This window comes from Lissotriton vulgaris, chromosome 12, assembly GCF_964263255.1.
Source record: "Lissotriton vulgaris chromosome 12, aLisVul1.2, whole genome shotgun sequence".
Taxonomy (NCBI): domain Eukaryota; kingdom Metazoa; phylum Chordata; class Amphibia; order Caudata; family Salamandridae; genus Lissotriton; species Lissotriton vulgaris.
This window is the reverse complement of record NC_141700.1, coordinates 628880656-628893851: the sequence shown is the minus strand read 5'-3', so window position 1 is coordinate 628893851 and position 13196 is coordinate 628880656. Positions and strand designations below refer to the sequence as shown.

The 13196-nt window shown below is 50.4% G+C and overlaps 1 protein-coding gene across 1 annotated transcript in view; it reads left to right on the top strand.

Moving 5' to 3' along the window:
* The window catches only part of LOC147677886 (mitochondrial inner membrane m-AAA protease component AFG3L1-like), a 365672-nt gene that overhangs the window by 99159 nt on the left and 253317 nt on the right, over positions 1-13196 (top strand). The window contains exons 6-7 of the mRNA XM_086945781.1: positions 11895-11963; positions 12120-12244. Coding sequence (XP_086801907.1) covers positions 11895-11963; positions 12120-12244 — 194 coding nt within the window. The remainder of the gene's footprint in view (positions 1-11894; positions 11964-12119; positions 12245-13196) is intronic.

Here is a 13196-nt window from a genome sequence, read left to right as displayed (position 1 = left end):
CTCTGTCAGGAGGCTCTGGGCCTTTGGCAGAGGCTGGAACATCAGGGTGTGACCCTGGTGGTTCAACACCTGGCAGGTTCTCTGACCTCCAGGGCGGACGAACTCAACCGCGGGTGCATGATGGATCACGAATGGCGTCTGAACTCGGACGAGGCGCAAGGCCTCTTTTAGCAGTAGGGAGAGCCTTGGTTAGATCTATTCGCCAACGCGCAATGTCATCAGTTCTGCGCGTTGGAACTTCCAAGCGGCACTCGCTCGGAGACGCTTTTCGTCGCGAGTGGAGTTGCGGTCTGTTGTACACCTTTCCGCCTATACCACTTCCGCCCAGAGTGCTGATCAAGCGCGACCGGGCACAAGTCATCCTTGTGGCTCCGGACTGGGCACGAAGGTACTGGTATCCCGAGCTACTCAGTATGTCAGTCGATCCCCCGGTTTGTTTGCCTCTTCAGGAGGACCTTCTGTCACAGCAGCAGGGGACGGTCCTCCACCCGAACCTGTCCAGTCTCCACCTCCATGCTTGGAGATTGAGCGGCGACAGTTGAGGCCATTTGACTTGCCTCCTGAAGTCTGTAACCTCATTCTGGCAGCCAGGCGTCCCTCCACAAAGTTGGTATACGCCTCCAGGTGGAACAGATTTGTGGCATGGTGCACAGCAAAGGCTGTGGATCCTCTCTCTGAGGTTCTTCTCTTCCTTCTTTTTCTAGCCCAGCAGGGCTCTGCTCTGGGCCCTATCAAGGGCTACCTTTCTGCCCTTTCAGCCTTTTTAAGGCTGCCTGATCAACCTTCTTTGTTCAAGTCCCCTGTTGTTAATCGATTCCTGAAATGCATCACACATACGTTTCCACCTGTTCCCTTTGTGATGCCTCAGTGGGGCTTGAACCTGGTTCTTACTTTTCTGATGTGCGCTCCCTTTGAGCCACTTCACAATTGTCCTATCCGCCTTCTTACATTGAAGACTGCCTTCCTGGTTGCCATCACCTCTGCCAGGGGAGTGAGTGAGCTCCAGGCTCTATCTTCTAAACCTCCTTTCCTTTCGGTCCATCCGGACAAGGTTGTGTTGAGAACGAGGCCCTCTTTCCTGCCCAAGGTAGTCACACCCTTCCACATCGGGCAGTCCATCACCTAGCCCACCTTCTTTCCGCCTCCGCATCCCTCGAAAAGAGGAAGAGAGGCTCCACCGTCTGGACCCAAAACGTGCGCTCTCTTACTATCTGGATCGCACACGCCACTTCCGGGTGGATGACCAACTCTTTGTTGGTTATGTGGGCGCTAAGAAGGGAAAGGCGGTACACAAGCGGACCATCTCGCGGTGGATCATCTTGTGTATCCAGGCGTGTTACTCCTTGGCTAAGAAGGAACCCCTTGTTGGACTGAGGGCTCATTCCACTCGGGCCACGGCGACAACCACTGCCCTGGGCCGGGGAGTGCCCTTGCCGGACATTTGCCAGGCGGCTACGTGGGCCTCGCTGCACACGTTTGCAAGACACTATTGCCTGGACAGCCAAGTCCGGAGGGATGGGTTCTTTGGCCTCCAGGACTTTCTGGTGTAATTATTGGTTCGCAGACCCTCCACCGGGGTTAGTATTGCTGGGGTATCTATTCTAAAGTAAGGAATCTATCACTAACGTGTCTCTTTCAGATGCACAAGTTACTACTTGTGTAACGATATATCTGTAAGAGACATTAGTTAGTGATAGATTCCTTACCGACCCACCCATCCTCCCTGTTCTGCGAACCGATATCTAGGGTTATGGTCATCCCCTTTCAGGGCCCTAGTTTTAATGGCAACAATGTTGGTTTTTAGCATAGCTCTGCATTTCTGGTGCGGAAAAGCTGCGTCTAAGAACTGACGTCAGCAGGCGGAGGCGGCGTCTAAGTACTCCGACTACGTCATCACGGCGCCCACGACGCCGATGACGGACGCGGAGCCGCAGACGACGCCTACCGACGCGCAAGGGTACTGCTACACAAACATTTCCGGATTCAGTCTGACGCCTGGGGATATTCTAAGGTAAGGAATTTATCACTAACTAATGTCTCTTACAGATATATCGTTACACAAGTAGTAACTTGTGCATCAGCAACACATGGGAAAAGAGTGCACTACTGGTTTGTTGAAGGATCTCCATAGTTTACCCAGATATCGGATCAAAACTAAGACTGCTTTACGAGTTGCATGTTATATTTGGTGCAGTGATATCATGGGGCAGAAAGAGGATTATGCTATTCTTTCTTCACTTTATTGAATAGCAGCCATTCAAAGAACTGGTAAAAACTTCTATTCCCATGAAACATAGGGAATAACCAGTTTTAACAATTAACATGTAGAATCACCAAACGCAGAGTTCCATGGGTGTCATAGTCCTCTGTCAACCTCTATTCCTCCCTCTTTCGTCGCTCGTGGTCAGCCAGGTCGAATGCTTCAGGAATCCTGTTTGTTGCAGTCTCCTGCTGGAAGCAAACAACATCATTAGGTGACAGCATTGGCTAAGGATTAGCTCTGTAGGGGAAAAAACAGGAAACTGCATTTGACAGTATGTGCAATCAAGTCAAACCTGAGACCGCTAAACAGTTTACTTACTCTATTACGGGGGAGGGAAGTTACAAGAAGTTGTACCCTGGGCGAGGATTATGCTTGTTTAAAGCTTACTCACCACCAAGTAAGCCATATCAATCACCGGTTTGAAATAAAACCGCTTGAAGGTAGTCTGAAGACCAATCTGCTGCATTCAGAATGTCTTCAAGACTAGCTCCCCGGGTAAAAGCTTTAGAGGCCATAGCCCCCCTAGTAGAGTGAGCGCTGAAGGCTCTAAGGTCAATTCCAGCCTCTTGCATCACCCACCTTACCCAACGGGCAATGGTGGGAGAGGAGACCGCCTCATGGGGTTTCTTGAGCGCAATAAGCAACTGTTGTTCCCCTGGCGGGTGGAACTCCTCCGACATTTCCTCGTACGCTTTGAGGCACAAGACCACAAATAGCTTTGGAAAATCCGGGTAAGAAATAGACGCCGTTCCACACTTCATCCAACAGCGAATATTGAAAGTAACCCCGGAGGGGGAGAATATCCTGCTGGTAATATCCAGGGCTCTAACATCAGAAACCCGTCTGACGAAAATAAGGCAGAGAAGCATGGCCAACTTGGCCGACAGCTCCTTCCGAGAGAGGAAACTGTTCGGCTGCCAAGGCAGGAATAAATTCAAGACCTGATTGACATCCCAGAGCTGAGAATAACGAGGCTTGGGAGGTAAGGAGAGGCGGATGCCCCGAAGAAGACGGCAAACCAAAGGATGCTTACCCACTGGAGAACCATCCACAATAGTATGACCCGCTGAAATGGCGAAAGGGAAGGTATTGATGGTTCTATAAGCCAAACCGTCCTCCGCCAAAGAGGTCACTTTCTGCCCAAACCTTGGACATGGATTTCTCAGCCGCTCCCGAAAGGCCTGGGACCGCCAATCGTCCCCTGTAATCCTCCACGCCATCAAGGTTAAGGAGCCTTGGGTGATCAACAGGTGAGGCCCTTGTCCGGACTTAGAAGGAGGGTTGGAAACTAGGGCAGTGGGATTGGAGAATCCCAAGAAAGTTCCAGAAGAACTGGAAACCACACTTGAGATCTCCAAATCGGCGACATTAGAACCACGACCGCTCTTGGGCGACGCACTTGAGCCAAGACCCTGGTTATCATGGCGAACCGGGGAAAGATATAGCCCGTTTTGCCCAGCCAATCCTGAAGGAACGCATCTGTCCATACTGCCAAGGGATCTAGTCTCGAGCTGAAGAACCGGGAAGCTGGTCGTCTAGACGAGAGGCAAAGAGCTCCACCGAAAAGGGGCCCCAGACACTCTGCAGGTCCCCAAAGATGCCCGGATGAAGCTTCCAGAGACTCGTGTCGTGGAAATGACGAGAGTGGAAGTCCACTACCTGGTTGTCCTGACCCGGAAGGTACTCCGCCGTAACAGAAACGTGGTGATCTAGGTAGTACTGCCAGAAATTTGCTGCCAAGTCCGAGAGTGCTCTTGATCGCGTGCCCCCTAGATGGTTGATGTATCGGACTGCCGATACGTTGTCCATCTTGAAGAGGACGCAGGACGCAGGACCGGATCGAGTCCTTGGTCCAACACTGAATCGCAAATGATCCCACTTAGAGCTCTAGACAGTTGATGTGCAACTGTTGTTCCTGAGGTGACCACACACCTCCTGTAGTGTAGTCTCCACACCTCGCGTCCCAGCCGGACCTGCAGGCGTCTGATTGGATAACAAGATCTGGCGCGGAACCGAAGATTGCACTTCCATTCCAGGCTTCCATGTTGGCGAGCCACCAGTGAAGTTCCTCCCTGGGGTCCGCAGAGAGGCTCACTTTCTGTGAGTACGAGAGGCCTCTGCGTGAACTGTGCGCCTTGAGGAGCTGTAGGGCTCTGTAATGGAGCGGCCCCAGGAAGATAGCCTGGATTGAGGCCGAGAGAAGACCCACTATACGGGTTAGCGGTCTGAGAGAGAGTATGGACTGTGTGAGAGCTCTTGTGACGAATTTTCACCAATTTGCGAGCTGGGAGACGGAGAGTAGCGTTTACAGAGTCTATTGAGAAACCGAGAAAAACGACCTTTTGGGATGGCACAAGAGTGGATTTTGCCTCGTTGATCACAAAGCCCAGACTCTGAAGAAGGTTGACCGCCGTCTAGAGCTGATGTGCTAAGGAATTGGGGCACTGGGCCATCAGAAGGATGTTGTCCAGTTAAACAATAAGTCTCATACTGGACGTCCTCAGTCGCTCTATGACTGGCTTGAGAACCTTGGTAAAACACCAAGGGGGCAGAGGAAAGGCCAAATGGTAGAATGGTGATCTCGAACACTTTCCCCTGCCAGAGAAATTGCAGGAATCTCCTGTGAGGAGGGTAAATGGGTATCGTCAGATAAGCGTCCTTGAGGTCGAGGCGCGCCATCCAGTCGTTGGGTCTGAGAAGATCGCGAAGGAGATGGATCCCTTCTATCTGGAAATGGCGGTAAACCAACCACTTGTTGAATTTGCGCAAGTTGATGACGGGCTGTTGGCCCTTGTCCTTCTTGTCCACGACGAAGAGGTTGCTGAGGAAGCCTCTGGTTGCAATGGTTCCTAGTGAAACTCTATGTGGAACCCTTGGACGGTCTGTAGGACCCAGGCGTCCTGTGTGACAGAAGTCCAGGCCTGAAAAAAATGCGCCAGACGGCCCCCCAACTTTAGAAGGGAAGAAAAAGAAACACTCACCGGAAGAGTTGGAGGTGCCACCGCCGCCTCTGTTCTTGATCCGGCGTCCTCTTGTCGGATAGAAATTTCTGAATCTGGCCTGATCTTGATATTGTCCATGGTTGGAGCCTTGCCCTCTGTGCTGATTAGGACAGCCGGACGAGCGGCCCCTGCCTCGCCCAGCCCCTCCGAAAACCCGAGTGTAAAACTCCTTTCTGATGGAGGCTTAAGCCTTATCTAAAGACGTGAAGGTGTTAACGAACCTTCCTAATCTTTAATAAATAGCTCGGCAAAAAGGCCACATTGCGCCATAGCACCCGTTTCAGATTCGGCTATATCGCCAAGTTTAGGGTCCACCTTAATCAGCAAAGACCTGCGCCGCTCGTTGGAAATTGGCAGTTGGCATTACCTAAAAACACCACCACATGCTGGGCCCAGGAGAGGTGTTCGGGGGAGATCAGGGACCCTGGCCGCTTGGCTTCTTCTGTCATGTCTAGGATTTTGGTTATTGGTCCTAGGATATTAAGGAGCTTGTCTTGGCAAGCACTCCAAGACCTGTCTATACCCTTCTTCGGGTCCTTGATGAATTTCTGAAGAAACGTCGCCCTCCGGGGGTCAATCTCGGGGGTGGCAGCTACTTTCCCCTCCAAGGAGGGCCGGGGGCATTCCACCCTAAGGCAGTTGCGGGCTGTAGCCTCTTACAGCCGGCAGATTCTGCTTGCAGCATATTGGGCAACCTTATCCGAAGGGGCCCAATCCAAGGATCTAGGATGAAGAATGTCATCTGGATCAAACATGTGGGCACAGATGTTTTGGGTGTCAGAACTAGGTGCCGGGTGGGAGGGGCGCCATGAACTGGAAAGGCCAGCGGCGGCGTCCTGATCTCCTGTACTGTCGTCCCCTGAAGCAGTGGGTGTCGCTGGTGGGGGATTAGCCTGCTTAAGGGAATTTAAAAGCATCCATGTCCACCCCAGTGTCCCTAGGACGTTTAGGAGGAGGTGGCTGGGGTCGGCGGGGGATCCGCTGGGTGGTGGTGAGTTGGTTTGGAAGGCCTGAGAGGCCTTAGCAAGCTTATCACTTGGCTGCCCAATCCGGCGGGACAGGCGGTCTTCTAGGGGCACCATAGCCTGTTCCACTGCCTTATGAATGAACGCGTCTACCTTTTCCTAGAAGTCCTCGTCCCGTAAGGGGATCCTCCTCCCACTGGTCATCCTGGTAGGCATCATCCTGGAAGGACTCCATTAGGGCAGGAAAGATAATGCCACACAGGTAAGTGGTTAAGTATAGGGAGGGTGTACCTCCAGGTATGGGGGGCTGGGTGTCAGCCTATGCTTTATGCGGGCAGAGCTCACGTTAGTTTGAGCAGAAACCCTGGGACCAACAGCCCTGGTGCAGAGTATTAAGAAAGGGCAGCCTTCCAGAAGAAGGTCCCAGCAGGAAGGACACCTGCAGTGCAAGACTCTGGTCCAGAGCATAAACGATGCCTATACAGACCCCCAGGCAGTTATAACAGCTCAAATCACTGCCTAATGGCAGGTACTGACCCACTGCAGCGTGGACGTTCAAGAGGGGGCGTACGCCAGGAAGAATTGCCTAACAGCAGCGAAAAAGACCCAGAGTGTGTCACCGGCAGACAGGGCTCTCTCGGCAATGCTTCTTGACTGACAAAAAATGCGCGGAATGTCAGGAAGCATGTCGCCGTAGCGAACACACAACTGCGCCCTCTACCAGTGGGAGGTGAGCACTGCGAGCCCGCACCACAACGTAAGTGGCTGACTCGCGGGAGGAAACCTAAAAGGGAAAAACACAGCGCACAGCAAAGTCCGCACAGAAAGACTACAGGCAGTGGTCGAAGTGGGGAATAAAAAGTAGGGGAACTGTGAGTGGAGAATCAGGGGGTGGGAATAACCGAAGATTGGATCAGTGGGCGGAGTCAGGGGTGTGGCTAGAAATTGCAAAACATACCAATTTTTTGTACGTTTTACATTTCACTGACCAGTTACAGCTTATAACGTTATTTAATTCAAACAATGGATAAACATTTTATTTGAGGTTTAATTCAGGAAAAAGCAAATACTCATAGGGAATACAGGTTTATGTGAAGCGTGCAAAATATAAGCAGGAACAATGGCATAGGCGCAAATTCAGGATGGTGAGTGTAAAAATTCAGGACAAGGGGTCAAAATTCAGGACAAAAATTCAGGACAGGAGGTCAAAATTGAGGACAAAAATTTGGGGTAACAGGTATGCTTTGCAAACACATCAGTGGATGTCATGCAATAGTATATAAATAAATAGGCAAGGAACATAAGTACAAGTCACTTCTCCTACCCCCGTCACCGCTCCTTTCCTGTAATTTCCCCTGCCCCGTCATCACTCCTGCCCGTTCACTGCTTCTGCCCATTCACACCTCCTACTCGTTCACTGCTCCTGCCCGTTCACTGCTCCTACCCATTCAGCACTCTTGCTCCCGCCCAGTCACTTCTCCTGCCTCGTCACTTCTCCTGCCTCGTCACTTCTCCTGCCTCGTCACTTCTCCTGCCCCGTCACTTCTCCTGCCCCGTCACTTCTCCTGCCTTGTCACTTCTCCTGCCTTGTCACTTCTCCTGCCTTGTCACTTCTCCTGCCCCGTCACTTTTCCTGCCCCGTCACTTTTCCTGCCCCGTCACTTTTCCTGCCCCGTCACTTTTCCTGCCCCGTCACTTTTCCTGCCCCGTCACTTTTCCTGCCCCGTCACTTTTCCTGCCCCGTCACTTCTCCTGCCCCGTCTACCGCTCCTGCCCCGTCTACCGCTCCTGCCCCGTCTACCGCTCCTGCCCCGTCTACCGCTCCTGCCCCGTCTACCGCTCCTACCCCGTCTACCGCTCCTTCCCATTCACCGTTCCTACCCATTCACCGCTCCCGCCAAGTCACTTCTCCTGCTCCGTCACTTCTCCTGCCCTGTTACTTATCTTGCCCCGTTCACTGCTCCTGTCTGTTCACTGCTCCTGTCTGTTCACTGCTCCTGCCGTTCACTGCTCCTGTCCGGACAGCGCTCCTGTCCCGTTCACTGCTCCTGTCCCGTTCACCGCTCCTGTCCTTTCATTGCTCAAGTCTGTTACCGCTCCTGCTCATGCCTAATCACTTCTCCTGCCCCTCACTTCTCCCGCCCCGTCACCTCTCCTGCCCCGTCACCTCTCCTGCCCCGTCACCTCTCCTGCCCCGTCACCTCTCCTGCCCCGTCACCTCTCCTGCCCCGTCACCTCTCCTGCCCCGTCACCTCTCCTGCCCCGTCACCTCTCCTGCCCCGTCACCTCTCCTGCCCCGTCACCTCTCCTGCCCCGTCACCTCTCCTGCCCCGTCACTTCTCCTAACCCGTCACTTCTCCTGCCCGTTCTCTGCTCATGCCGTTCACTGCTCCTACCCAGTCACCGCTCCTGCCCGTTCACTGCTCCTGCCCGTTCACTGCTCCTGCCCGTTCACTGCTCCTTTCCCATCACTTCTCCTGTCCCATCACTTCTCCTGTCCCATCACTTCTCCTGTCCCATTCACTGCTCCTATCCGTTCACTACCCCTATCCATTCACTGCCCCTATCCGTTCATCGCTCTTGCTCGGTTAACGCTCCTGCACATGCCTAATCACCGCTCCTGCCCTGTCACTTTTCCTGCCCCATCACTTCTCCTGCCCCGTCACCTCTCCTTTCCTGTTGCTTCTCCTGTCCCATCACTGCTCCTGATCCTTCACCTCTCCTGCCCCTTCACCTCTCCTGCCCTGTCACTTTTCCTGCCCCGTCACTTTTCCTGCCCCGTCACTTTTCCTGCCCCGTCACTTTTCCTGCCCCGTCACTTTTCCTGCCCCGTCACTTTTCCTGCCCCGTCACCTCTCCTGCCCCGTCACCTCTCCTGCCCCGTCACCTCTCCTGCCCCGTCACCTCTCCTGCCCCGTCACCTCTCCTGCCCCGTCACCTCTCCTGCCCGTCACCTCTCCATCCCTGTTGCCTCTCCTTCCCTGTCATTTCTACTTGCCCCATCACTTCTCCTGCCCCACACTTCTCCTACCCGTCACCTCTCCTGTCCCTTCATTGTTCCTGCCCAGTTCACTCTGTGTATAACATTGACACATTTCACATGGTGGCAAGTTCCCCACAGTACTGTGTCTGGGGAAAGCTCTTCTGTAATCACTAACTCAGCATGATATGCTAAAGGCAGAAGGCGGCGCATTGTCATTCGAAAGGCGACAATCAGCCTCAATCGGAATGACAATGGAGTTGCCCTCAGCCTGTGAGAGCTCAGGGAGGGGCTGCTGCAGCCTCTGACATTCAACAGAGAAGTGCGAGCCGCCCCTGGAAGCTGAAAGAAAAAGTTATCGTTTTTAAGTTGGACTATTCTTGCCTTCCCGGGATGCTTTTTTGAATGAAAGAAGTAGGGAAACGGACTAAAATTATTTTTAAAAGTAGGGGCACGCTGTGCCCTTCGGATCCCGCCCACTTTTACCACTGAACTGACTCCAAGTGAAAACGGGGACGGGCGGGCGCCGGCAATGAAACGTGGCACACACGCCCAATCCCGAACGTTCGTGAGGCACAATGTATTTACAGAAAAACACCTCAGCAAATGCAAACAGGCAATGAAAAATGACTTATCAGTGCGAGTAGTGGCCAGAAGGCGGCAAAGTAACAAACGAAAAACCAATAATGATACAAACTGCAATCAACTGTGAGAGAGGCAAAAACAGTCACTTATCTGGCTGCAGCAGCGAAGAAAGAGGGGAAATAGAGGTTGACAGAGGACTATGACACCCAGGGAACACTATGATTGGTAGATCTACATGGACACTCTGTACTTGAAATCTATCTATTGTTAAAACTTTGTTATTCCCTATGTTTCATGGGAATAGTAGTCTTTACCAGTTATTTGAATGGCTGCTATTCAATAAAATGGAGAAAGAATAGCATAATCCTCGCCTCTGGTCCTGACATAGAATCATCAACTCTGGCTGGCATTCCAATGGGTATCACAAGATAATCTATCCCGAGTGGGTAATAATATACTGACCTGGAACCTCATGCCCTTTTCCTCTTCTCATTCTCCATACTAGATAGAGTAGAATATGACATGGGGAATATTTTAGGTGGAGAGGGTGTAGGCCATACCACAGCAGGACAGTTATGGAGTGAGGGTTATCTTTTCCTCCGAGTGGTGAAGAAAAGGTGCATTAAGATTTCATGATACACTATCACGGAACGTGTCAGATACTCAATGTACGGTTGACAGGCTATTACTTTCTGACGGGGTGCCCCCCCTTTCTGTCCCCTTCCACCTCCCTTCCTGTAAGGTTGGTCAGGTGTGGATGTCATTGCAGGTGCAGCACACCCTCCTTTGGGTTGTTCATTTTAAGAAGTAATAGGTAACACTTGGAATAGTCTCTCACTCTTGGTTTTGTTCCATAGCAGGACTTGTGTTGAAGTCCTGCTCTTCAGTCCAAATTTCGTTCCTTAATGATGGAGGAGGTGTGCTGGCTCTAGTTGGGTCAGTCAATTACTCAGTTCCTGATGGGCAGACATGGGCCGTACAACAAGTTCTGGAGGCAGTGGTAGGCTGTGGCTGTATTCGGACAGAGGTCATCTTCTGAATGCGCATCAGGCCTGCCAAACATATTGCGGCCTCACACTGCAGCGCCACCATCCGGGATTACGGATCCCTGGTGGTTGCGGCAGTGCCATGGAGGTCTGACCGTCACAGTTGTAATACGGCTGTCGGACCTCTAGTATGGCAGCCCCTGACCGTCACCGCACCTCCACAACGTGGTCCGGCGGCGTAATCAGGCCATTAGTTTTCACCAAACCTCTATATTGCAAGTTTAAGTTGGGTATGACACTGATTAGCATAATTTAGTACTGTACCTGTCACAAATATTGGAGACTTTGGACTACAAACCTCATAGACTCCATGCACAACTCAAAGGAAGTGAAATATTTTGACTTGCTCCCTTTAGGTGTCCTGTAAAATTTGAAAAAGTACATTCAGTCTGACTCTTCTGCTGCTTGAGTTTTTTTTTTTTTTTTTACAAACTCAAGTAAAAGACATCTGCCTTTATACACAATACCTGGTTCTTTCTGTATTAGTTCAATATTGGGATCCAGTCACTATTTTGTTAAAGTTACTAAAATATCAGATTAAACAGATGTGTCAATGTGGGGAACATCGTTTACAACACGGTGTTTACACCGCACTACCTTCACCATGCGGCCATTACAGCGCAAGTCGTTACTACGACTTGCGCTGGATGGCGCGGTTGTAGAAACCGCGTTGTCAAATATCGTGATCTAAAAGATCGCGTAGTACTGACATACATCCGTCAATGTAGTTTCATATATACTGAAACCTGAGATTTACTTTCAACCGTAACTTCAACATGTATTCCTCACTATTTAGCAAAATGAATATGTTTCTTGCACTATGACAGGAGCAGCTCTTGAATCCTGCTAGCTGGATATTCGGGTGATCTAGTTCTCTAACATTTAGCGCCATGCTTGCCGGAGTAATGACTAAGGAAGTTGGTAAAAGTTTCTGCTTTGGTCTTTAGCAGCAGAGGACCATTCTGTTGCACAGTGCTTCTTTTTTTGAATAAACCCGTAATCTGTTGAAATGTCTGAAAGTTTTACAGTTTTTTCTTCCATGTTCTCCTATAGGTAGATCGTCTTGATGTTGTGAACAAGCAGTTTGTGCGTGTGGTTCCTGCTCCAGGAGTCTCCTCTGATGTAAGATCCATGAATAAGTTACATTTTGCATATTTGCCCTCTCAGAGAATATTTGGTTTAAAATGTCTTGAAAAATAAATACTTGGGGCTTTATTTGAGCTCTTTCTCTGCTTTTGGAAGGCTATGTATAATTTATTGTTTTCATTGTTCATACAGAAATATGTTTGGTTCAGTATTGGCAGCGTGGACTCATTTGAACGGAATCTGGAGACTGCTCAACAGGAGCTTGGCATAGAGGGATCCAATAGAGTATCTGTCATTTACTCTACCGAGAGCGACGGGTATGTGAGGCAGAAATAAAAAACATCTGTACAATAGACATGAGCATGATGCTAACTTGGCCATGGCACAAAATCGATTGACATTGTATTATTTTTTTAATATTGTTTTAACCGTATTTGTATATAATCTCCTTCACATACTTTTGTAAATTTGCTCATTTAGACCTTTGTGCTAAAGTTGTCAAAAACATGATTTGCCCCATTTCCGCACAAGCACCTGTTGAGGTAAGACCGGTCCTGCTGGTGGTACTTGCCTATACAAACTAGAATGCTAGTGGTGGCAATGCACGCAAAACTGGCACAATAACATTGGTGCACATATTTGCCATTTTCAGGCCGTATCTATAACTTGATTTGAAAACCCTTGGGAGCATCTGCCACAGTTGTGATGCTTTGTGGATGATATTACCAGTCTGGCTCTAAATGACCATTACAATTGCAAGACTAACTTGTACAGTCAAATATAAAGAAAAGAAACTATGCCAGTCTAGTCGTAGTGCACACCTACCCTTCAGGCGCTCCAATATTGATTGAAATACTGTTTTTCATGTGTGCTACTAGCTTCTACGATTTGCGGCAGTCTTGGACTTACTAATCTGTGCTAAACATTTTCTAGTAGTGCAAGCATATTGGATCTCGGGCAGGAGGAAGTTTTAGGCCTGTAAGACTGTCTACCTATTTCTGAGCCCGATACAGCATCCTCCGTCTGGGGATGTATAGCCTTAGGTCTTAAAATGAAGTCAGACAAAGTTTTTATCTTTGGTCTTCTCCTACGTCAGCATTCAGAGCTCTTTGAGTTAAAAAGGTGAGAACTGGGGGCGTGGCTTAGCGGGCGATCATGGCGGACGTGGCTTGCTAAAGCTCCCGCCGGCCCGACGATTATCCTTCGATTTTTCCTGGCCCCCGGACCCAGAAAGCACATCTTACCTGGGGCAAAGGTGGCGGACGACTT